The sequence below is a fragment of the Salmo trutta genome, chromosome 27 (assembly GCF_901001165.1).
Source record: "Salmo trutta chromosome 27, fSalTru1.1, whole genome shotgun sequence".
NCBI lineage: Eukaryota > Metazoa > Chordata > Actinopteri > Salmoniformes > Salmonidae > Salmo > Salmo trutta.
In genome coordinates this window covers 2,185,378-2,211,625 of record NC_042983.1, presented here as the reverse complement: position 1 = coordinate 2,211,625, position 26,248 = coordinate 2,185,378, and the positions used below count along the sequence as shown (strand labels likewise).

Below are 26,248 nucleotides of genomic sequence, written 5' to 3'. Positions count from 1 at the left end.
TGGGACATCTTTTTCCATCACTTTCAACAAAACACCAAATTATGGAATTTCTTGGGGAAGTTCAGAGTTCAAGACACTTGTAGAATCTATGCCAGGGATACTCAACTAGATTCAGCAGCGGGACGATTTATTTTGTTGAGCGGATGTTCGGGGGGCCGGAACATAATTACAAATAATTTGTGATTCAAAAGTAAGTAGGTTTCATAAAGGCTCAATCAATTTAAAAAATGTATGTGGTGTTCTTAACTTTTTTAATTTTAGAGCATCAGTGCTACCAATTACATTTTTTTTTATTTGGAGCCCTGCAACCAGGCCAGGGCAAGAGATTGTCATCCCCATTTTTAACTGAGCAAAAGTCTATAGAGCAAAAGGGGGTCTAGAAAGTGAATACTTGGGTAAAGTCATAGTTAACACCTGCCTGTTCTAAACAGTTATATGAACACAATGGAAGGACACTTTTTTGTGTTTTGTTTCTATCTATGTATCTAATATATCACTGACACTATAATGGCACCGGAAGAGATGGCTGCCGTTTTACGGGCTCTTAACCAATTGAGCTATTTTTTCGCTTTGTTTGTAATTAATTTTGTACATAATGTTTCTTCCACCATCTCTTATGACCAAAAATAGCTTCTGGATATCAGAACAGAGATTACTCACCTTGAACTGGACAAATATGTTTTCTCTAACGAGTCGGATGCGAAGGATTTACTGCAGATACCAGACCAGGCCCAAATCCCCATCATTCACATGAAGAAAAGATGCAGATACAGGGGACGCAGGTCCGGGTGCCTTATGAGAATTAGTTGGCGAGTGGGTAACCCCCCTCCACCATCCGTCCTATTGGCCAACGTACAATCATTGGATAATAAACTTGATGAGCTCTGTTCAAGACTATCCTACCAACGGGACATTAAAAACTGTAATATCTTGCTTTACCTAGTCGTAGCTGAACGTCGACATGGATAATATACAGTTGGCTGGGTTTTCCGTGCATCGGCAAGAGAGAGCAGCTACCTTTGGTAAGACAAGGGATAACGGTCTGTGTCTATTTGTCAATAACAGCTGGTGCGCAAAATCTAATATTAAGGAAGTCTCAAGGTTTTGCTCGCCTGAGGTTGATTATCTCATGATAAGCTGTAGACCACACTATTTACCAAGGCAGTATTCATCTATATTTTTTGTAGCTGTCTATTTACCACCACAAACCGATGCTGGCACTAAGACCGCACTCAATGAGCTGTATAAGGTCTTAAGCAAACAAGAAAATGCTCATCCAGAGGCGATGCTCCTAGTGGCTGGTGACTTTAATGCAGGGAAACTTAAATCCATATGACCTAATATTTACCAGCATGTTACAATGTGCAAACAAAGTTAAAAAACTCTAGACCACCTTTACTCCACACACAGAGACACTTTCAAAGCTCTCCCTTGCTCTCCATTTGGCAAATCTGACCCTAATTCTATCCACCTGATTCCTGCTTACAAGCAAAAACTAAAGCAGGAAGTACCAGTGACTCGGTCAATAAAGAAGTGGTCAGATAATGCAGATGCTAAGCTACAGGACTGTTTTGCTAGCACAGACTGAAATATGTTCTGGGATTCATCCGATGGCATTGAGGAGTATACCACATCAGTCACCGGCTTCATGAATAAATGCATCGATGATGTCGTCCCCACAGTGACCGTACGTACATACCCCAACCAGAAGCCATGGATTACCGGCAACATCCGCACTGAGCTGAACGGTAGACCTGTCGCTTTCATGGAGCGGAACCTGGACGCCTATAAGTAATCCCGCTATGCCCTCCGATGAACCATCAAACAGGCAAAGTGTCAATAGAGGACTAAGATTGAATCCTACTACACCGGCTCCGACGCTCGTCGGATGTGGCAGGGAGTTTTAACTATTACGGGCTACAAAGGGAAACCCAGCCAAGAGCTGCCCAGTGACACGAGCCTACCAGACGAGCTAAATGACTTTCATGCGTGCTTCGAGGCAAGCAACACTGAAGCATGCATGAGAGCGCCAGCTGTACCTGACAACTGTGTGATCACACTCACTGTAGTCAATGTGAGTAAGACCTTTATTAAACAGGTCAACATTCACAAGGCCGCAGGGACAGATGGATTACCAGGACGTGTACTCCGAGTATGCGCTGACCAACTGGCAAGTGTTTTCACTGACATTTTCAACCTGTCCCTGGCCAAGTCTGTAATACCAACAGGTTTCAAGCAGACCACCATATTCCCTGTGCCCAAGAACACCAAGGTACATAGATGACACAATCTCAATTGCACTCCACATTGCCCTTTCCCACCTGGACAAGAGGAACACCTATGTGAGTATGCTGTTCATTGACTACAGCTCAGTGTTCAACGCCATAGTCCCCTCGAAGCTCATCCCTAAGCTAAGGACCCTGGAAATAAACACCTCCCTCTGCAACTGGATCCTGGACTTTCTGACAGGCCGCCCCTAGGTGGTAAGGGTAGGCAACAACACATATGCCACGCTGATCCTCAACACGGGGACTCCTCAGGGATGTGTGCTTAGTCCCCTCCTATACTCCCTGTTCACCCATGACTGCCTGGCCAAGCACAACTCCAACACCATCATTAAGTTTGCCGACGACACAACAGTGGTAGACCTGATCACCAATAACGATTAAACAGCCTATTGGGAGGTGGTCAGATACAGTACCTAGCTGCCAGGACAACCACTTCTCCCTCAAAGTGATAAAGACAAAGGAAATGATCGTGGACTACAGGAAATGGAGGGCCCCCATTCTCATCGATGTGGCTGTAGTGGAGCAGGTTGAGAGCTTCAAGTTCCTTGGTGTTCACATTGCCAACAAACTATCATTGTCCAAACACACCAATAGAGTTGTGAAGAGGGCACGACAATGCATATTCCCCTCAGCAGACAAAAAAGATTTGGCATCGGTCCTCAGCTCCTTAAAATGTTCTAAAACTGCACCGTCGAGAGCATCCTGACTGGTTGCATCACCGCCTGGTATGGCAACCACAAGACGCTACAGAGGGTAGTGCGTACGGCCCAGTACATCACTGGGGCCAAGCTTCCTGCCATCCAGGACCTCTACACCAGGCGCTGTCAGAGGAAGGCCCTAAAAATTGGCAAAGAACCTTAGTCATAGACTGTTCTCTCTGCTACTGCACGGCAAGCGCTACTGGAGTGCCAAGTCTAGGTCCAAAAGGATTCTTTACAGCTTCTACCCCCAAGCCATAAGACTGCTAAACAGCTAATCAAATGGCAACTGGGACTATTTGCAATGATTCCCCCCTTTTTTACACTGCTGCTGCTCGCTGTTTATTGTCTGTGCATAGTCACTTTACCTCTACCTAAATGTACATATTATCTCAATGACCTCGACTAACCTGTACCCCACGCACATTGACTCGGTTCCGATACCTCCTGTATATAGCCTCGTTATTCTTTTATTTTATTGTTGCTCTTTTGTTTTTATTTTTGACTTTAGTTTATTTAGTAAATATTTTCTTAACTCTTATTTTTCTTAAAACGGCATTGTTGTTTAAGGGCTTGTAAGTAAGCATTTGTGGTGTATTGCGTTGTGTAGCTGGAAGAGTTGGGCTGTCTAGGATAGCTGGGGAAACTGTTATTCTGTTATTGTGTAATGTGTTGTGTAGGGTTATGTTATGTATGGCCGTGTAGGCTTGCTGGGGAAAACTCTGGTCCCTGGGGGCATTGCGTCAGGCACATGCACCGGCTGCCCCCCGCAGACCAGCCTTTTGTTATGCTGATGGCGGGAACCAGCTTGGCCTTTTGTCCAAGACACAGAGGGAGACGGAGGGAGGGAGAGAGGCAGTGAGAGACTGAAAGAGAGACACTGAATAAGAGAATGAAAGTAAGGGGACGGAACAACGAGGCAAAGAAGAATTGGTAAGATAATAGGAGGGGAGACAGACAGACAGACAGACAGACAGACAGACAGACAGACAGACAGACAGACAGACAGACAGACAGACAGACAGACAGACAGACAGACAGACAGACAGACAGACAGACAGACAGACAGACAGACAGACAGACAGAGAATACACAAGGTGTCCTACTCTCCTTGACCTATCCCAGCCTCCCAACACAGCGTCACAGTCTGAGAGAGACAAAACAAGCAGCCGTTAGCTAGGCTCCTCAGTATCTTTTAAGACACACCGCTCGTACAGAACACACGCATACATACACACTCACACTCACTCATGACCCTGCACAAACTCAGACATACACAGTCAGCGAAACACTCGCCTCAGCTCTCAGAACTCATCCACGTGCTGGTGTGTTGAGAAACACTCTGTCACACACTCCGTCCGTCACTGGCTCCTTGGCTCAGACCGGAGGGAATGCTTCTGCTGTATCGCATATGACTCCATGCCTGCTCTAACTGAAGACTGCTACAGAACACAGAGCAGAGCGGAAGCAGCAAGCAGCAGCTGTGACTGAGGAACAGAGGAGGATAAACGCTAACCCCCCTCTGAGAGAACAAAAAGCAGCCTGACGTTGTGGCAGCAGCAGAAACAGCCTTTGTCTTGTCCTGCTTGGTTCACATGCTCCCCCGTAGAAGAAATCAGAAGAGAGGAGACCAGAGGAGAGGAGCCGAACTGAGCACTGACACACTGGCCTACTCTACCAGAGAGAGAAAGGTTTTGCTGTTTGATGTGTGTTATCCTGTTGCTCTTCCCTGTGTGGATTCAGTACTTGGACAGCTCCAGAGCACTAGGTCCGCTCAGCAACACAGTGTGTATTTTTGCTGGTCGTGTGTTACAGTCTATGTGAAGTCTCACTCGTCGAGACACCATCTCCAGGGAAACCCTGGACCCCCATCCGCAGCCCTCCATGGCTCTCTCCCTGGCTCCCTGCAGCCCTCTCTCCCTGGGGACAGCTGACAGCATGGCCAGCCTGGAGCACATGGGGGAGAAGCAGCTCTTTGAGAAGTTCTGGAAGGGGACGTTTAAAGCTGTGGCCACACCGAGACCAGAGAGCATCATCGTGGCCAGCATCACCGCCAGTAGGAAGGTTATCAGGTCAGTTACTGTATCTCGCTATCTCTCCTACTGTAACTAGTTATTTTACCCTTTGTTTTGTATTGAACACATCTATAGCTCTCTGAATTCAAGTTATATTTGTGCCTTGGCTTATCTTAGAATAGTGCAAATAAATGATGATAGCTAGCAAGCAGGTGATTCGATTTTGAATGAAGCAGGTGGTTGGATTTCTTGTAGCTATGTGCACACAGCACTGTCCAACATCAAGAAACGCATGAATAATAATCTAACTGTTTTGGGAGATTTCAAGGGCATTTTAATTTCATGCATTTAACATATCATATGTAAATAAAGGATTCTATCACATAAAGGGAATCCCTCACAGCAGACATGCCATGTAAACATGACAGAGGCTTCAGTATAATTGTCCCAGGCAGGCTTTTAAAGGTTACGTGCATCTCTTCTCTTCTCTCTCCGAGTCTCTAATGTCAGCCACGTCCCCTCCAGTGGCATGGTGGCCGTATGTTGCTGCCTCTCTGTGAAGTGCCACCGCCGTGTGTTATGTATTCATGCCCCTTGTCAGTGTGTGTGTGTTATCTATTCATGCCCATTTCCATCATTGCAAAGGTTATCCTCTACGATCAGCCCTCAGAGCAGACAGGCAGGCAGGAGAGAAACAGACAGGGAGAGATATGTGACATCAGTGTATCACTTTTTATCTATTGTCTCTCTCTCCTCCTCTTGTCCCGCTCTTCCTGTTCTCCCTGCTCCCGTCCTCACAATCAGACACGATCCCCCAGCGCTAACAACTTTATCCCTCACCCTACCGCCCCACCCCGACGAAAGGGTTTGTCAAACACTAAGGGCTTTTCACACTACTGAGCCGAACCGAGTCCAGCCAAACCAAGCTGTATTGAGCTGGCCTGGTTATGCATACAGTAGGTTGCTGGAACCATGCAGAAAAGGCTAAATAGTGAGAAATGGGTATAAATATCTGTAGCAGTGTCTTTTTGGATATGGCCCTAACACACGAGTGAACAATCACTGTCACAATCAACAGTTCTGAAGTCCCAATCACATAAGACAACCATTTTCTCTGATAACCTTTGTGGTTCTTCGAGTGTGGCTCAGTTGGTTGAGCATAGCGCTTGAAATGTCAGGATTGTGGATTCAATTCCTGCTGGGGCCACCTGTATGAAAATACATGCTTGCACTTCTGTAAATCGCTTTGGATAAAACTGTCTGCTAAATGGCATATATTACGATAATTATTGTATTGTTTTGACACCCACCATCATCGCAAGAATCTTATTTCACACTGTGTGTTCCTATTAGAATAATAGTTATTTTAATGGGGATTATGATGGTTCATTTCACCTCATATGCAACATACGTGGGGAACAGGCACATTGAACCGTGAAATAGGTCATTCATGGATTTAACTTATCCCTTTAATAGACTATTCCTCATTCACACAATGAGTGATACTGTATTTCTCTGAATATTTGGTTTGTCATCCAACCTGTGGCTCGATTAAGGGTTATTTTGTGTGTTGAATGTGAAACAGACAATGCAACTGACAATGTAACGTCATCATAGCCAGCCAATTCACTGTCTGTCCCAATCAAAATGAGGAAGACCGTTTTTCACTATTTCTGGATATATATATATATTTAAATCCCGCAAATATACCATCACTCATCTAACATGGGCTTATAAGACACAATATATTCAGAAAGGACACAATTCTCTGAGTTGAACTGAGCAGTGTCATTATAATGCCCAGCATTAGAGGAGACTAAAGAGGCTGTCTCTTCTGTTTGAGCCCTTCCACAAAGCACGTCCTCCAGCAGCGTCTCTGCCTCTCCTCTTCTCTCATCTCCTCTGGAGGGGCTGGCTCTGAATGACATTGACATTGACGCAAGCATCGCGGGGAGAGGGGAGATGACAGACAGATTTACAACTAGCTAACTAATGTTGTTAATTCAGCTCCAACCAGCCAGCCAGCTAGAGCCTAGGCTGACACTTAATTGTTTTCTCTCTCTTTCTCTCTCTCTCTCCCTCTCCCCCTCTCCATCTTCCTCCCTATTTTTCCTTACTAGTTTCTCCCCAGGTCTATAACACAGGCAGAGCAGAGTGAAATGGTCTAATGTGCTCTGGCAGAATGTGTAGTGTAATGTAATGAGATAGAACAACGCACAAAGACAACACAAGGAGATTGTAGATGGGTGGAGAAGCATCCTACCTGTGCGCTGTATGTATGCTGATGATGTTCTGTCGCGTTCTGACGGTGACTGGGGAATGCTTAACCCGACAGAACACATAGCCCCGGGCCTAGTTCCTCTCTTCTAATTGTGAGCTTTCTCTCTCTGTTTATCCCTCTCTCTCTCATTCTTTCTCTCTTTCTATGCACTGTAAAACAAATCTACTTAATTCAACTAATTATTATTTAGTATCTGGTTCCACAGCCTTTTTAGTTTATTCAACTTTTCGTCATAGTGTTAACTGAACTCAAAATATTTAGTTTGCCCAAACTTAGGTTAGGGACACCCAGACATCGTGCCTTTAACATACAATGTTTACAACGTACCTATTTGCCACAAATTATTACACTGTGCATATTTATTTATTTATTTTACCTTTATTTAACTAGGCAAGTCAGTTAAGAACAAATTCTTATTTTCAATGACGGCCTAGGAACAGTGGGTTAACTGCCTTGTTCAGGGGCAGAACAACAGATTTTTACCTTGTCAGCTCGGGGATTCGATCTTGCAACACTGTGCATATGCATTTATACACAAATTATTATTCAACATGTCCTCCCCTGGGATTTGAACTCACAACATGGCGTAGCAGGAAAATAGGAATGCTTTGAATCAAGAGGATGTGAGTTCAAATCCCAGGTGTTGAATAGTAATTACTGTATAAATGAACATGCACGATGTCATCCTATATGTCAGTGTGTGTCAAATATGTAAAAAATTTAAATAAAAAAAAAAGAACTAAGTTTTCTCAAGTTGCAGCCAACTAAAAAATGTTAAGTTCAGGTAATACATTGACTGAACAGTTTAGTAAACTAGAAAAGGCTGTGTAACCAGTTACTGAATCATTATAAGTTGAATCATTAATCTCGCTCTATACCGCCCTCTCCCCATTCCTCTCTCTCCCTGTCCCTCGCAGAGAAACATCATTATTCACTGTGTATAACCGAGGGGTGATGAACAATCCTAGTCAACTCCAGGGCAGTGACAGTCAGTGTAGAACAGATGGAGAGAGGGAAGAAGGGGGGAGAGCGGGAAGTGGGGAGGCAGATAGAGAGAGATGTTTAAGTTTAATCAGCGTCTTCCCTTCTTCCTCCTTCCCCCCTTTTATTTTCCTTTTATTTTTCATTCTTCTCACTGTCTTTTCATTCTTCCAGCATTACTGGAGCTTGAGAGTCACAGAGCAGTAATTAGAGCTGGTCATTCCATCTCTTCTTCCCCTCTCTTCTTTCCTCTCTACTCTCTCTTTTCCCCTCTTCCATTGTCTCCCCTCGCTCCTCCCAGTCTTCCCCTCTTTTTCACACGGGTTGGCAGAGGGAGGGACAAGGTTACTAGCTCTGCAGCTGGAGGGTCACGCCCTTAGCTATTATAGCCCTGCAAGCTGTTTTGTTCAGGAGCTCTCTTCATAAAAAAATGCAGGGTGCTGTGGTTTAGAGTTGGGGGTTGTGATGGTTTGTGTGTCTGACCTGCATGCCTGTGTGGGCTTGTTTGTGTGTGTTTGCAGGGGTTAACGGATACTTGTCCAGCACTGAGGCAGATGGCAAGCTAGGGGAGCTGTGGGAAGAGTAGCAGGGGGCAAGACTCTTACCTCAGCCCTCAGCAGATGCTGCCCTAACGAGCAAAGGAGATGAGAGCTAAGGGATTGGGAGCGGTTGCATCCAAAGGCATTGGGGATACACTTGCTAACACACATAGAAACAGCTACAGCGTAGCCTGTACTGTAAATTAACTAGGAATGAACTGCTGTTGCATCCAAAGGCTTAGGGGAAACACTTTGACACAGAGGCATATACATGTGGATGGACATTGATATAGAAGCGTGATATGAACACTTCTCTCAGCTCTAGACCAGTGGAACTACTCCCTCTTGCATCGAAAAGCATAGAGAGGGGATACACTTTCTAACACGCATGGATACAGACTCAGTGTAGCTGTAAATGAACAGGGAATACTCCTTGTCTCAGATGTAGCTAGACCAGAGGCAGTAGTACTTTCTGGGGAAAAGCTGCTCTAGTCTGAACAACATGACAAAGTTGATTCAATGATGTATGAGGTGGTGCTGCCGGAGTCCTGGCTCTGTACATGCGTCCCAAATGACACCCATACGGGCCTTGGTCGAAAGTAGTGCACTATGTAATGAATAGGGTGTCATTTGGGACAAAGTCTGTATCATGTACAGTCCTTTTAACAGACTGGATTCGATTCCATTATTGATTTTTACATGGCCTTTAACATTGAATCAAATCAAGCTGGGGTCTCTTCCCTGACACGTTATTTAACATGGCTGTGTATTTGGAGGTTGTTCAGATTATCATTGAATATCATGCCACGTTGAAGCATTTAATGGTAACTGTGGAACGTCTTATGTACTACAGCTTGCTAGTGTCTGTATGCATAGATGCTGCTGAATCTGTACCTGTACATACATTGACTCATTGACATTTTCTTTATGTTATGACTCTGGGGCCACTGTGGTGCTAAGCCCTCTCTGTGCAGTATTGCTGGGACGGGTTGGATTTCCATGGTGTTGGGCTGGAATGCTCCTGGCTGTGCTGCTATGGTACAGTACAGATCTGTAGAGTGGCTGATACCCAGGCCCTGTATTTTCTCCTCCAAACCTAGCTGGGGTTCTGTGGACTCTCTCAAAGTACAGAAATGCTCAGGGTTGAGCTGCTACGCTACAGAGCTGTAGAGCAGCTGATACGCTAGTCCCCAGAGGGTTCTCCGCAGTAATTCCTCCATAATCTAACAGCAGCATTTCAGCAGTATGTCACAGGATGAGAGGAGAGGAGAGAGACACATTTAACCCTTTCAGTAGGCAACAATGTCGCAACATTTTTAGACTATTTTCAATAAATGTATATTATGGAGTTGTCTCTTGAGTCTATGAATGGTTTTGTTTGAGTATATTTATTCTTTTTTAGATATATTATGGTTCCACTTAGCTACTGTAGTTCACCCACTTTTTAACCATTGTCTAACTTGGCCTTGATTTCCCAATATATTTTTCTGCTTCAAGTACAGCTGTGGGCTCTTGAGTGAAATGTTTCGTTCATACATACCAAGCTCCTTGTGAACGGAAAACATGAGGGAAACCGCGTGTGAAGTCTTTGTGAAGAGTGACTGACTGACGTAGCCGATGGGGCTGAAGTGTTTTAAATGGGCCCTCTGCAATAATTCTGACAAGGCCCTGACAACTATATTTAACTTGGAGGTAGGTAAAAAATAATTATGGGCTGGTGAGGTCGCCATTTGTCAGCTCACAGTGCACTTTTGTGTAAAAATCAAACATTGATATTTAAAGAGTCTCGTGGCATTTGAAGGATGTGCTCTACTAGCATAGGTACCATGAAAGATGTGTTCCAGTCTGTCAGTATACCAACTTCTATATAAACTGAGTTTATAAACTGAAGTGTATAAACCCTTATTTTACCAGGTAAGTTGATTGAGAACACATTCTCATTTACAGCAACAACCTGGGGAATAGTTACAGGGGAGAGGAGGGGGATGAATGAGCCAACTGGAAGCTGGGGATGATTAGGTTGCCATGATGGTATGAGGACCAGATTGGAAACTAGCCAGGACACTGGGGGTTAACACCACTGCTCTTACAATAAGTGCCATCTTTAGTGACCACAGAGAGTCAGGACACCTGTTTAATGTCCCATCTGTAAGACAGCACCATACACAGGGCAATGTCCCCAATCATTGCCCTGGGGAATTGGGATATTTAGACCAGAGGAAAGGGTGCCTACTACTGGCCCTCCAACACTCCAGCAGCATCTGGTCTCCCATCCAGGGTTAACCCTGCTTAGCTTCAAAAGCAAGCCAGCAGTGGGATGCGGGGTGGTATGCTGCTGGTGCAAAATAAGGGAACGGAAGACATACCGTATGTCCTTAACTGACACGTTGATATAGACTACAGTCTCTAACCCGCTGAGAAATTCTCTAGCCTTCTCAGAACCATATGTTCTCGTTGGGGTTGGAAATTTATAAAACTCAGACTATTTTTGTTTGACATTGAACCACCTACGTATTAATCCTCTTTGACAAAGTGAAGAAGTTTGATGCTGCTTACTCAAAGGTGATTGTGTACCCAAGGACTCTACCAATTTCTTTCTCCAGAGAGAGAGAGTGAATGAGTGAGGCACTTTGTATATAAAAGAGAGCGATCAACTGTGGGTCATTGTGCTTGCTTGCACAAAGACATTCACAGACAGAGAGGGAGGGAATAATGTGACTAAAAAGCCATATCAGTATAGGCAGAAAGGGAAAGAGAGAAAAAAATAGAAATAAAGAGAGATACATAGAGAGACAGAAAGAGAGGGAGTAAGACAGACCAAAAGAGAAGTAAAGAGAGAAAAGGGAGAAAGAAAGTAAGAGAGGGAGGGGCAAATCAAGCTGGACTTTTAATAAAGTGGCATTGGCGCTCAATACTTTATGTAGTGGAGTAGGCCGCAGGGAGAAGTATAATGAGTGTCAGAGAGAGAGAGGCAGGGAGGGACGAGGGAGGGAGGTAGGGGAGGGAGGGAGGGAGAGAGAGACGTGGACAGAGAGGGAGACAAGAGCGAGAGCGAGAGAGAGAGGACAAGAGAGAGAGACAGAGACGGAGTGAAGAGTCAGACCTTACAGTCAGAAATGTGAGTGAAAGCATTATAGTGTTATCGTGAGTTAAACCTATTTTGAGTCTGGCAATTTGCGGAAATGGCAACTCCACACAAAGTCATTATACTCTATTATGTATAAATAAATGTTACAGTTTACGATGTGCACATCAATTCATTTTTCTCAGCTGGATGACTTAAAAAAGGTTATGATCACACAGTAAAATGTGTATAGAGGAATAAACGTAATAATGAAGAAATGAAGAGGGTAAGAGAAGGGATGAATCTCCTTTGTCCTTTACTGATATTGCATTAAATTGAAGGTATGACTTCTTCCTTTGAGCTATTCATTATGACTAATCTTGCCGTGGTTTAGGGGGAGAGGGAAATCTGGTCATTGTTTCCTATTAGATATTCATAATCCAAAGAAGCCTAGGTCTCTGCACATGTTCTTATCTGCCGCAGAACATACAACCAGCGGCCAATTGCTCTGCTATATACCAAAGACAATTTGCCAAGATGATTTGGTCAAGATGATATTAAGCGTTAAAGACAATATTTGAAATCTTGGTTAGAGCTCTAGCACAGCACAATTATGATATAAAGAGAGTAAATAGCCCACATTGATTCACAAAGCGCCCTAACCAAGGAAGGCTTACATTCACACCTCAATTTGATATGACATATTGCAAAGGGCTCAACTTGAGTATAGCAAAAAGATGTGACAATCCTGAAGAGCTAAGGGTCAAAACGTTTCTTCTTTAACATTTCCTTGATGTACTTAAATTGATGATGATCGGAGCATTTTATGGCCTGTTTTATTGTGGTCAGAAGACTCAGTGGGTGTCACTAAAGGTCACTTGCATGGTGTGACCAATGATGTATATACGTAAACCCTGGTATTCATCTGGGATTTATCCGATAGCTCTGATGCTCGTCGGATGTGGCAGGGCTTGCAAACTATAACAGATTACAAAGGGAAACCCAGCCGCGAGCTGCTCAGTGATGCGAACCTACCAGACGAGCTAAATGCCTTCTATGCTCACTTCGAGGCAAGCAACACTGAACCATGCATGAGAGCACCAGCAGTTCCGGACGACTGTGTGATCACGCTCTCCGTAGCCAATGTGAGTAAGACCTTTAAACAGGCAAGCTGGCAAGTCTCTTCACTGACATTTTCAACCTCTCCCAGATCCAGTCTGTAATACCTACATGTTTCAAGCAGACCAAAATAGTCCCTGTGCCCAAGTACGCCAAGGTAACCTGTCTAAATGTCTACACCCCATAGCACTCACATCTGCAGCCATGGAATGCTTTAAAAGGCTGGTCATGGACCCACTCCCTGGACCAACTCCAATCCACAGTTGATGCAATCTCTATTGCACTCCACACTGCCCTTTCCCACCTGGACAATTTGAATGCTGATGGTATGTATTGGCCAATGATAGGCTTTGAAACCACCGGTTGGCCACATTGGCACTCCTCAGAAGAAGCAGTCCTCCATAGGAATGAATGGAATTCTACAGTATTGAAATTAAATGTTTCAAGGACAAAATGGCATGTATTTAAGTATGTTGTTGTCTAGTGGGGACAGTAACAGTATAACAAAAAATTATACTTTAAGGAAAACGTTTTTAGATATTTTTTTTATTTGTAATTTTATATTTAGCTAACATAATATAATGTAAAATTATGCATTAAGGTGTCTGTAATAGAATACAGGTGGCAAAAACAAATGTAGACATTAATAAAGGCATTTCCATAGCTTCCAAAATGTTTTTTACAATAGTGGGGGAGCGCTAAGATGGAGGCCCGGTGGCTTCAAAACAGCGCTCCCTGTCAGTCATGTAGTGTATATATATATAAAGCATTGGGTGTGACCCGTGCCATGGGGGAGTTAACAAGAGGGAGAGCGAGAGCGAGAGCGAGAGCGAGAGAGAGAGAGAGAGAGAGAGAGAGAGAGCGAGAGTGTGAGAGCGAGAGCGAGAGCGAGAGAGAGCGAGAGCAAGAGAGAGAGAGAGAGAGAGCAGCACTGCATTGGGAGAAAGCACAATACTCACTATCCTCTGATAAACCATTCCATTGAAACACTGCACAGGGCCCTTACATACATCACTTCCTCCCGAGCACTGCTCCCACGGTAACTCATGTAAAGTGGAAGGGGATTGGCGATCTCTCTGCATGCTATGGAATGCGTGAGATAATGAGCAGCATTACTTCCAAGTCTTGGGTTTTTGTCACTGGTTATTTAGACATATCAGGATCAGGCGAAGGCGGTGCTAAAACATCGCTTCGACGGATGAGAAACACAGTTGAAAATATGCTTTGGCTGAGAGTTGGAGACTCTCAGCCAATCTCAATTTCTAATATGCTCCCCACCTGAACCCAATCGAGCATCTGACCAAATTACACAAGATTTTAGTTCCAGGTTAACTGAGATTTGGTGGGATTAGGGAAACTTCTTGAACCGTGTCAATAAACCAACCCACTTTCCACCGCTTGTCATAATTAAGATCTGGGGATGTTTTTTAATGGCTGTCAACTCATCGTTAAGAAACACATTTGCATCAGTCTCCCATTTGTAATGCAATGAAACTGTCGTGTTGGACAGATCTCCAGTAAACGGGATGCTGAGAAAGTATTAATTGTAATAAGATCAGCAGTGCTTTGAGGAAAGACAAATGATGAGAGATGATGGTTTGTGTCCCAAATGTCACCTATTTCCCTTTATAGTGCACTACTTTTGACCAGGGCGCATTATTACCATTAAGACTACCATTCACCCATGGGTTCCCGGACAAAAGTAGTGCACTATAAAGGGAATAGGGTGCCATTTGGGATGCAGACATGGTTATTGCCAGTTCCAACTGGAACATTCCACAAGGTACAGCAGCACCATCACTCATAATGACTGTGCAGTGGAATGACTCCTAGCCAAATAGATTGCACAGAGACCCAAGACTCATTAAAAATACATACACTCTGAGTCGACATATTGGAAAATCCAGAAAAATCTTGCATAATAACTTGACACCGCATCTCCCCAGTGGCAAATTCAGGTCTGAAGGACGAGGAGGGTAGAAAAAAATATATCCGTCCCAAATGGAACTGTATTCCCTGTGTACACTCTTAGAAATGTCCCGTGTGGCTCAGTTGGTATAGCATGGTGTTTGCAACGCCAGGGTTGTGGGTTCGCATTCCCACGGGGGACCAGTACGGGAAAAAAATGTATGAAATGTATGCATTCACTACTGTAAGTCGCTCTGGATAAGATTGTCTGCTAAATGACTAAAATGTAAATGTGTTTTTTAAATTCAGAACCTAAAGGCTTCTTCGATTGTCCCAATATGAGGAACCCTTTGATGATGCCTTGCTGATCCAGGTAGAATCCTTTTGGTTCCAAGTAGAACCTTTTCCACAGAGGGTTCTACATGGAATCCAAATGGTTATACCTGGAACCAAGAAGGGTTTTTACCTGGAACCAAAAAGGGTTATCCTATGGGATGAGCTGGAGAACCATTTTGGAACCCTTTTTTCTAAGAGTGTAGTGCACCACTATTGACCAGGGCACTATGTATGGAATAGGGTGCCATTTAAGACACACACAGTATTTACAACAGGTTTAAACACTGGAGACAGACAACCAGACAACCAAACACGCTGTGGTCTTTCAATAAAACAGATTTGACGATCCTCAAAGTTTTGTCCGAGGTCATTGTCTCTGTCAGCTTGCGAACTAAAGCCAGTCCCTCCTTATAACGGCTGTCGTAATGAGGGGACCAAGATGCAGCGTGGCACGTGTTCATGATCTTTTATTTGAATCAAACACTCAAACAAAAATAACAAAGGGAGAACGAAAGCGCACAGTTCTGTCAGGTACAGAAAACTAAACAGAAAACAACTACCCACAAAACACAGGTGGGAAAAGGTTCCCTAAGTATGGTTCCCAATCAGAGACAACGATAGACAGCTTTCTCTGATTGGAAACCATACCTGGCCAAAACATAGAAATATAAATACATAGAATGCCCACCACATATCACACCCCGACCTAACTAAACAGAGAAAAACGGCTCTCTCAGGTCAGGGTGTGACAGTACCCCCCACCCCAAAGGTGCAGACTCCCGGCTGCAAACCTGAACCTATCGGGGAGGGTCCGGGTGGGCATCTATACTTGGCGACGGCTCTGGTTTGGGGCGTAGACCCCACTCCGCCCGCTGATCCCCCCGCTTCTGTGTCACCGGAGGAACCAGACCGTGGATCATCGCCGGAGGCTCCGAACTTCCGACCGCCGCTGAAGACTCCAGGACTGTAGGCCGCCGCTGAAGACTCCGGGCTGCGGACCGCCGCTGAAGACTCCGGGCTGCGGACCGTCGCTGGAGGCGCCGGACTGGGGAGCGTCGCTGGAGGCGCCGGACTCGGGAGCGTCGCTGGAGGCGCCGGACTGGGGAGCGTCGCTGGTGGCGCCGGACTGGGGAGCGTCGCTGGAGGCGCCGGACTCGGGAGCGTCGCTGGAAGCGCCGGACTGGGGAGCGTCGCTGGAGGCTCCGGACTGGAGAGTGTCGCTGAAGGCTCCCGACCGGGGACCATCGCTGCAGGCTCCGCGCCATGGATCATCACTGGAGGCTTCGTGCCATGGATTATCACTGGAGGTTTTGGACCATAGATCATCACTGAAGGCTTCCTACGTGGAGCTGGAACCGGTGACACTGGACTGGGGAGACGCACAGGAGACTGGGTGCGCAGAGCAGGCACAGGGTAAACTGGGCCGTGGAGGCGCACTGGAGGTCTGGAGCTTAGGGCTGGCACACCCCGTCCTGGCTGGATGTTTACTTTAGCCCAGCAAGGGCGGAGCGCTGGCACAGGACGAACTGGTTTGTGCTGGTGAAAGGGGGGTACCGTGCGTAGAGCTGGCGCAGGATAACCTGGGCCGAAGAGACGCACTGGAGACCAGGAATGCTGAGCTGGCACACTTCTTCCTGGCTGACTGCCAACTCTAGCGCGGCAACTGTGGGAAGCTTGCACCGAGCGCACCGGGCTGTAGCTGCGCACTGATGACACAGTGCGCATCCCCGCATAACACGGTGCTTGCTCAGACACTCGCTCCCCACGGTAAGCACGGGGAGTTGGCTCAGGTCTCAACCCCGACTTCGCCAATCTCCCTGTGTGCCCCCCCAAAAAAAAAAATTGGGGGGGGAGCAGCCTCTCGGGCTTCCGTCGTTGGGCTAGCTCCTCGTAATGTCGTCATTCCGCTTTCGCTGCCTCTATTTCCTCCTTCGGACCGCGATACTCCTCCTGCCTCCAGGGTCCCTTCCCGTCTAGGATTTCCTCCCAGGTCCATTCATCCTGACCGCACTGCTTGGTCCTTTGGTGGTGGGTAGTTCTGTAACGGCGGAAGGGGACAAAAGAGCAGCGTGGTAAGTGTTCATAATTATTTAATACTGAGAACACTAGAACAAAGCAACAAAACGAAAGCCAACAGTTCTGTCAGGTCACATATAACAAAACAGAAAACAACTACCCACCAAAACACAGGTGGGAAAAGGCTGCCTAAGTATGGTTCCCAATCAGAGACAACGACGTTGATTGGAAACCATACCTGGTGAAAACATAGAAATATAAATACATAGAATGCCCACCTCATATCACACCCCGACCTAACTAAACAGAAAAAAACGGCTCTCTCAAGTCAGGGCGTGACACTCCTTGCAGAATTCTAGCTTGGTCCGCACAATATTTTCTTTGTGGCTGCTGAACGGACCCCCGAAGCGATCGGAGAGCCATTTTAACAATGCAAACTTATCAAAGTCAAACCCTCGTCACTAACATTAAATAATTTCACTTTATCCCGGTGCTGGGTCTGCCCCACACATTTCCATGTCATTTCCATTGTTTTGGTCAAGTTCCATTGACCACTTCATCGCATCTATCTGATTGCATTGTGTTTTTCCGTAACCAAACATTCTAAATGAATGGGGGAATAGGTTGGGATTAACAATAACTTTACAAATGAATATACATTTCACAGGGCATTGATAAACATTGACAAATAATTAACACAATGGAACAAGTAGTGCACACGAATTGGCGGGAGTCTGTGCGCCTTTTAGCCTTTCTTCGCCACACACCCATCCCCTTATTCTGGTCTCGACATTTAAAATGATGCTCGAGACATGTTCCTCACACATATGCAGCAACGTCATTAACATTGTCAGGACGTAGCAGTGGTCATTTTCCCTTCAACTGAAATCATTACTGTTCAGTATTCCTAACCACCCCCCTTAAACACACACACTACCCAAACTAATGGACATGTGACAGCAAGGCAGAATGGCACATTCCAAACAAGCATGTATGGTTCATTGAAAAAAAGCTTAGCTAATATGCTTAATAAGGTAGTGTGAGGATTAGAATAATTATGTAACTGCTATGGGCTAGGACTGCTTTCTTTCTTTTTATTTTCTTCAACAGGGGAATGTTATTTTCCTCCCCGTGCCCTAGAGAAATCAATGAGAGAGGGCAACGGGAGTTCACATTACACACAACATATGACTGCATAGTTTGTTTACATCATTATTTTGTACAATTATTAGAATAACCAGACCCTATCTCAGTCTCTGGGACCATAGTTTTCTTTGTTGGGTTTAATGGCTTAACATACACTACATGAACAAAAGTATATGGACACCTGCTCATCTAACATCTCATTCCAAAATCATGTGCATTAATATGGAGTTGGTACCCCATTTGCTGCTATAACAACCTCTTCTGGGAAGGCTTTCCACTTGATGTTGGAACATTGCTGCGGGGACTTGCTTCCATTCAGCCACAAATGAGTGAGGTCGGCACTGATGTTGGGCGATTAGGCCAGGCTCGCAGTCGGCGTTCCAATTCATCCCAAAGGTGTTCGATGTGGTTGAGGTCAGTTAAGTTCTTTCACACCGATCTCAACAACCCATTTCTGTACGGACCTCGCTTTGTTTTAAAAAAAAACATTATTTCACCTTTATTTATCCAGGTAGGCCAGTTGAGAACAAGTTCTCATTTACAACTGCGACCTGGCCAAGATAAAGCAAAGCAGTGCGACAAAAAACAACAACACAGAGTTACACATGGGATGAACAAAAGTACAGTCAATAACACAATAGAAAAATCTATATAGAGTGTGTAAAAATGGAGTAAGGAGGAAAGGCAATAAATAGGCCAATAGTAGCGAAGTAATTACAATTTAGCAAATTAACACTGGAGTGATAGATGTGCTGATGATGATGTGCAAGTAGAAATACTGGTGAGTAAAAGAGCAAAAAAAAGTTAATAAAATCAATATGGGGATGAGGTAGGTAGTTGGATGGGCAATTCACAGATGGGCTGTGTACAGCTGCAACGATCGGTAAACTGCTCAGATAGCTGATGCTTAAAGTTAGTGAGGGAGATATAAGTCTCCAACTACAGCGATTTTTGAAATTCGTTCCAGACATTGGCAGCAGAGAACTGGAAGGAAAGGCGGCCAAAGTAGGTGTTGGCTTTGGGGATGACCAAGGAGATATACCTGCTCTAGCGCGTGCTACGGGTGGGTGTTGTTATGGTGACCAGTGAGCTGAGATAAGGCGGAGCTTTACCTAGCAAAGACTTATAGATGACCTGGAGCCAGTGAATCTGGCGACGAATACGTAGCGAGGGTCAGCTGACGAGAGCATACAGGTCGCAGTGGTGGGTGGTATGTGGGGCTTTGGTGACAAAACAGATGGCACTGTGACAGACTGCATTCAGTTTGCTGAGTAGAGTGTTGGAGGCTGTTTTGTAAATGGCATTGCCAAAGTCAAGGATCGGTAGGATAGTCAGTTTAACAAGGGTATGTTTGGCAGCGTGAGTGAAGGAGGCTTTGTTGCGAAATAGGAAGCCGATTCTAGATTTATTTTTGGATTGGAGATAATTAATATGAGTCTGGAAGGAGAGTTCACAGTCTAGCCAGACACCTAGGTATTTGTAGTTGTCCACATATTCTAAGTCAGAACCGTCCAGAGTAGTGATGCTAGTTGGGCGGGCGGGTGCGGGCAGCGATCGATTGAAGAGCATGCATTTAGTTTTACTAGCGTTTAAGAGGAGTTGGAGGCCACGGAAGGAGTGTTGTATGGCATTGAAGCTTGTTTGGAGGTTTGTTAACACAGTGTCCAAAGAAGGGCCAGATGTATACAGAATGGTGTCATCTGCGTAGAGGTGAATCAAGGAATCACCAGCAGCAAGAGCGACATCATTGATATATACAGAGAAAAGATTTGGCCCGAGAATTGAACCCTGTGGTACCCCATAGAGACTGCCAGAGGTCCGGACAACAGGCCCTCCGATTTGACACACTGAACTCTGTCTGAGAAGTAGTTGGTGAACCAGGCGAGGCAGTCATTTGAGAAACCAAGGCTGTTGAGTCTGCCGATAAGAATACGGTGATTGACAGAGTCGAAAGCCTTGGCCAGGTCGATGAAGATGGCTAGACAGTACTGTCTTTTATCGATGGTGGTTATGATATTGTTTAGTACCTTGAGCGTGGCTGAGGTGCACCTGTGACCAGCTCAGAAACCGGATTACACAGCGGAGAAGGTATGGTGGGATTCAAAATGGTCAATGATCTGTTTGTTAACTTGGCTTTCAAAGATTTTAGAAAGGCAGGGCAGGATGGATATAGGTCTGTAACAGTTTGGGTCTAGAGTGTCACCCCCTTTGAAGAGGGGGATGACCAATCAGCTTTCCAATCTTTAGGAATCTTGGACGATACGAAAGAGAGGTTGAACAGACTATTAATAGGGGTTGCAACAATGGCGGTGGATAATTTTAGAAAGAGAGGGTCCAGATTGTCTAGCCCAGCTGATTTGGATGGGTCCAGGTTTTGCAGCTCTTTCAGAACATCTGCTATCTGGATTTGGGTGAAGGAGAAGCTGGGGAGGCTTGGGCAAGTAGCTGCGGGGGTTGCGGAGCTGTTGGCCGGAGTTGGGGTAGCCAGGAGGAAAGCATGGCCAGCCGTAGAGAAATGCTTCTGTAAATTCTCGATTATCGTGGATTTATCGGTGGTGACAGTGTTTCCTAGCCTCAGTGCAGTGGGCAGCTGGGAGGAGGTGCTCTTATTCTCCATGGACTTTACAGTGTCCCAGAGCTTTTTGGAGTTAGAGCTACAGGATGCACATTTCTCTTTGTAAAAGCTAGCCTTTGCTTACCTAACTGAATGTGTCTATTGGTTCCTGACTTCCCTGAAATGTTGCATATCTTGGGGACTATTCGATGCTAGTGCAGTATGCCACAGGATGTTTTTGTGCTGGTTGAGGACAGTCAGGTCTGGAGTGAACCAAGGGCTATATCTGTTCTTAGTTCTACATTTTTTGAAAGGGGCATGCTTATTTAAGATGGTGAGGAAATTACTTTTAATGAACAACCAGGCATCCTCTACTGACGGGATGAGGTCAATATCTTTCCATAATACCCGGGCCAGGTCGATTAGAAAGGCCTGCTCGCAGAAGTGTTTTAGAGAGCGTTTGACAGTGATGCTGGGTGGTCGTTTGACCGCGGATCCATAATGGATGCAGGCAATGAGGCAGTGATCGCTGAGATCCTGATTGAAAACAGCGGAGGTGTATTTGAAGGGCAAGTTGGTCAGGATAATATCTATGAGGGTGCCCATGTTTACAGATTTATGGTTGTACCTGGTGGGTTCCTTGATAATTTGTGTGAGATTGAGGGCATCTAGCTTAGATTGTAGTACGGCCAGGCTGTTAAGCATATCCCAGTTTAGGTCACCTAACAGAACGAACTCTGAAGATAGATGGGTGGCAATCAATTCACATATGTTGTCTAGGGCACAGCTGGGAGCTGAGGGGGTCTATAACAGGTGGCAACGGTGAGAGACTTATTTCTTGAGAGATTCATTTTTAAAATTAGAAGCTCGAACTGTTTGGGCATAGACCTGGAAAGTATGACAGAACTTTGCAGGCTTTCTCTGCAGTAGATTGCAACTCCTCCCCCTTTGGCAGTTCTATCTTGATGGAAAATGTTGTAGTTGGGGATGGAAATCTCAGAATTTTTGGTGGCCTTCCTAAGCCTGGATTCAGACACGGCAAGGACATCAGTGTGCTAAAGCAGTGAGTAAAACAAACTTAGGGAGGAGGCATCTGATGTTAACATGCATGAAACCAAGGCTTTTACGATTACAGAAGTCAACGAATGAGAGCGCCTGGGGACACACAGGGCCTTGGTTAACCTCTACATCACCCGAGGAACAGAGGAGGAGTAGGATGAGGGTACAGCTAAAGGCTATCAAAGCTGGTCGTCTAGTGCATTTTGGGCAGAGAATAAAAGGAGCAGATTTCTGGACGTGGTAGAATAGATTCAGGGCATAATGTACAGACAGGGGTATGGTAGGGTGCAGTGGAGGTAAACCTAGGCATTGACGATGACGATAAGAACGGTGACGATAAGAAAGGTTGCATCTCTGGAGGCACTAGTTATGCTAGGTGAGGTCACCGCATGTGTGGGAGGTGGGACAAAAGAGGTGTCTGAGGCATGTTGAGTGGGGCTAGGGACTCCGCAGTAAAATAAAACAATGATAACTACCCTTAACAACAGTATACAAGGCATATTAACATTAGAGAGAGACATAAAGTGAGGCATAAAGCAATCACAGGTGTTGATTGGGAGAGCTAGCTAAGACAACAATGGGTAAAACAACAACAGCTAATCAGCTAAGACAACAACAACAGGTAAAATGGCGTTGAATGGGCAGAGAGGGTCAGTTAACTACACACAGGGCCTGAGTCCGAGGCTGGGGCCGACAAATAAACAAAATATACAAAAATGGAGTACCATGATTAATGAACATCCCAGCAGGCATCAGCTGTGTAGCCAGGTGATCATAGGGTCCAGTGAACAGCAATAGATGAAACAGGGAAGCCGTTAGGGAGTAGTTACTACGCTAGAAAGCGGGAGACACGGCGTTCATAAAGTTAGCTGGCCGGGGCTAGCAGAAGCGTCTTCACCGACGTCCGACAACGGCCGGTTGAGGGCACATCAGATGGAGTTATGTTGGCAGACCAGTCGTGATGGATCGGTGGGGCTCCGTGTCGACAAAGGGTCCAGGCCAATTGGCAAAAGAGGTATTGTAGCTGGAGTAATTTTGTTTGCTAGCCAGGAGATGCACCTGGCTCGAGGCTAACTGGTGCTAGCTTCAGGACAAGGGAGTTAGCCACTATAGCCACATGGTAGCAGCTAGCTAGCTGCGATGATCCGATGCAAAGGTCCAGAGCTTACGGCAGGAATCCGGTGATGTAGTGGCTTCTAGTCGTGTTAGTGAAGAGTCCGGGAGGCATCAGATGTGTAGCCGAGTGATCATAGGGTCCACTAAGCAGGCCGGGCGAAGGGCCTGGCTCAAGGCTAGCTTCAGGGCTGGGCCACTCGGTAGCAGCTAGCTAGCTGCAATGATCTAGAGTAATGGTCCAGAACTTACGGCAGCAATCTGGTGATGTAGTGTAGAAAAGCAGGCCGATATGCTCAGGGTTGATATCGCGCTGTGCAGACTGGCGGGTATTATCCAGGCTAAAAGCGGCTGGTGTCTGAGCTAAAGGTAAAGGCCGCTAGCAGTGGCTAACAATGACTAAATAGCTAGTAGCTAATTAGCTGGTTAGCATCTGATGACTAGCTCTGATGGAGGTTCTAGCTCTAAGGTCTAAAAATAGCATATCTGTATCACTTTGGGTGAGGCGGGTTGCCGGAAGGTATATTTAATTTTAAAATGGGTAAAGAGATTGAAAAACATTGAAATACATACAAAAAAAGACTGGGGCACTGGGGCAGTGTAATGCTGAAACGGGAAAGGGCCTTCCCCAAACTGTTTCCACAAAGTTGGAAGCACAGAATTGTCTAGAATGTCATTGTATGCTGTAGCATTAAGATTTCCCTTTACTGGAATTAAGGGGCCTAGCCCGAACCATGAAAAACAGCCCCATACCGTTATTCTTCCTCCACCAAACTTTACAGTTGGCACTATGCATTAGGGCAGGTAATGTTCTCCTGGCGTCCTCCGAACACAGATTCGTCTGTCGGACTACCAGATGGTGAAGCGTGAGTCATCACTCTAGAGAATGCGATTATACCACTCCAGCTGACGCTTGGCATAGCACATGGGGATCTTAGGCTTGTGTGTGCCTGCTCAGCCATGGAAACCCAATTCATGAATCTCCCGACGAACAGTTATTGTGCTGACATTGCTTCCAGAGGCAGTTTGGAACCGAGGAGAGAGAAAAAAAACTGCACTCGGCGGCCCAGTTCTGTGAGCTTGTGTAAGCTACCACTTTGCGGCTGAGCCGTTGTTGCTTCTAGACATTTCCACTTCACAATAACAGCACTTACAGTTGACAGGGGCAGCTCTAGCAGGGCATACATTTGACAAACTGACTTGTTGGGAAGGTGGCAGGCCTCCTATGACGGTACCACATTGAAAGTCACTGAGCTCTTCAGCAAGGCCATTCTACTGCCAATGTTTGTCTATGGAAATTGCATGGCTGTGTGCTCGATTTTGTACACCTGTCAGCAACAGGTGTGGCTGAAATAGCATAATCCACAAATTTGAAGGGATGGCCGCGTACTTTTGTATATATAGTGTATGTAGTTCATATATATGCATGACAGACTGAAAAAATATATAATTTCAGCAAAGTAATGTTCGATCAGAAGTAAAAGAAATGGGAACACAAAAATAAGTAACTAGTGTAAGCCTTTGAGAATGTTGTCAAACAGAAACGAAAAAAGGGACACTGCTGAGGGTGTATGTAAAAGGCATGTGTTCTCCAAAGCTGCATGTTACATACAGTAGTGATGGGCCTGGCTGAGGATCTACAGGCGCAGTGTGACTGTTATTCTCAGTGACGTTCCAGTAGCTGACAGATCGTGCTGAGGATGATTAGGAAGAATGAAGCTGACAGGTTAGCTATCTTCCAGGGCCTGCCTGGATACGTTGGGATACTCTAGGAAGAGCAGTAGTGAGTGGAGGTATAATCAGTTCTTATTGTGTCTGGCCAAATCACATTTAGGCTGGTTTATTAACCACCTATGACACTCAAAAAAATGTTGGATTGGATTTATAAGAGCATGGATCCTCTGTAATTGGTTGACCTCCTATTAAATGTATCTATATGGATCTGATGGGGATTTGGGGATAGTTTGTCAATTATAGAAAAAAAGTTTAATTAATGTATCTTATATAATTTCCATGGCTTAATCATAATCACAACTGAGTTAGAATGGGACGAGGGATGGACTCAATTTCCAAACGTCTTAATAGCCTATCTATTACATTTTGTGTCAATGGGAAAAAATCGGTTATCACACTTTTCTCTCAGTTCATTTGGAAAACATGAAAGCCTTTGCAGATAATCCCGTAATTAAACAGTTATTTTAGGGGTTTCAATTAAAATGTTGAGCTCTGCAGTGTCCTTGTGGTGAAAGAGATGGAATTGCTTTGTCTCAGCAACTCTCTTTGACTCTGAACTGAAGACAGTGGCGGTGCATCACAAATGACACCATATTCTCTTTATAGTGCACTCCTTTTACCAGAGCCCTATAAAAGTAGTGCACTATAAAGGGAAAAGGCAGCCATTTGGGATGCAGACAGTTTAAGGACATCAAATTGCGGTAAAACCCCTAGATCTGCCTAAGAGGATAGGCTCAGAATGAATGGTGCGGCTTTGATCAGAAGGCAGTCATTTCTGGTGTCCCATCTAAATGAGTTTCAAATTCTTCTCTCTGGATTTCTCTCGCTCTTTCTCTCTCTCACGCTCTCTCTCTCTCTTTCTCACTCCCTCTCTCTCTCGGTAGATGTTGAATTATTTAAGCTGAGTTTGAGATTGGAGTTTTTTTATTTTCCGCCTTTCTCTGTTGTTCTTTTCTGAGTAAAACCTCTAAGAAATGATACACAACAAAACTAGAATAACGTGAAATATATATAAGGTATGGTATGTGCTTCAGCCATACATATGAACTGGGTTTTCAATGCACTCATGAATACATTGATCAGTCACAGTAGTGAGCACCTATTCTTGCTTTTGTCAATACTTATTTCAAGAATTTATAAGATATATTTTGTTAACTGTCAAGTAAAAAGTAAGCAGTATAAAAACTTTAGCTGTGGACACTGAATTATATGCAGTCGAGTGTGATCCTGATCCCACCTCATTGAATTTAAAATATTCAGTTAGTGTTAGAGGGACGATGGCCTTTAAAGTGATGATGCAGCTAAACTAATGGATCTTGACTGGTGGCATAATTCCACTCATGATGGCTAAAGGGTATCTATAATAGACTTAGATATCAAAGTCAAGAATGCAGGGA

General features: G+C 45.0%; 1 protein-coding gene across 1 annotated transcript in view; it reads left to right on the top strand.

Annotated features, from left to right (window-relative positions):
• Window positions 1-3,849: 3,849 nt before the first annotated feature.
• Window positions 3,850-26,248, top strand: part of LOC115164120 (serine/arginine repetitive matrix protein 4) — an 81,974-nt gene continuing 59,575 nt past the window's right edge. The window contains exon 1 of the mRNA XM_029716297.1: window positions 3,850-5,058. Within this exon, the coding sequence (XP_029572157.1) occupies window positions 4,871-5,058 (188 nt within the window). The 5' untranslated portion in view covers window positions 3,850-4,870. The remainder of the gene's footprint in view (window positions 5,059-26,248) is intronic.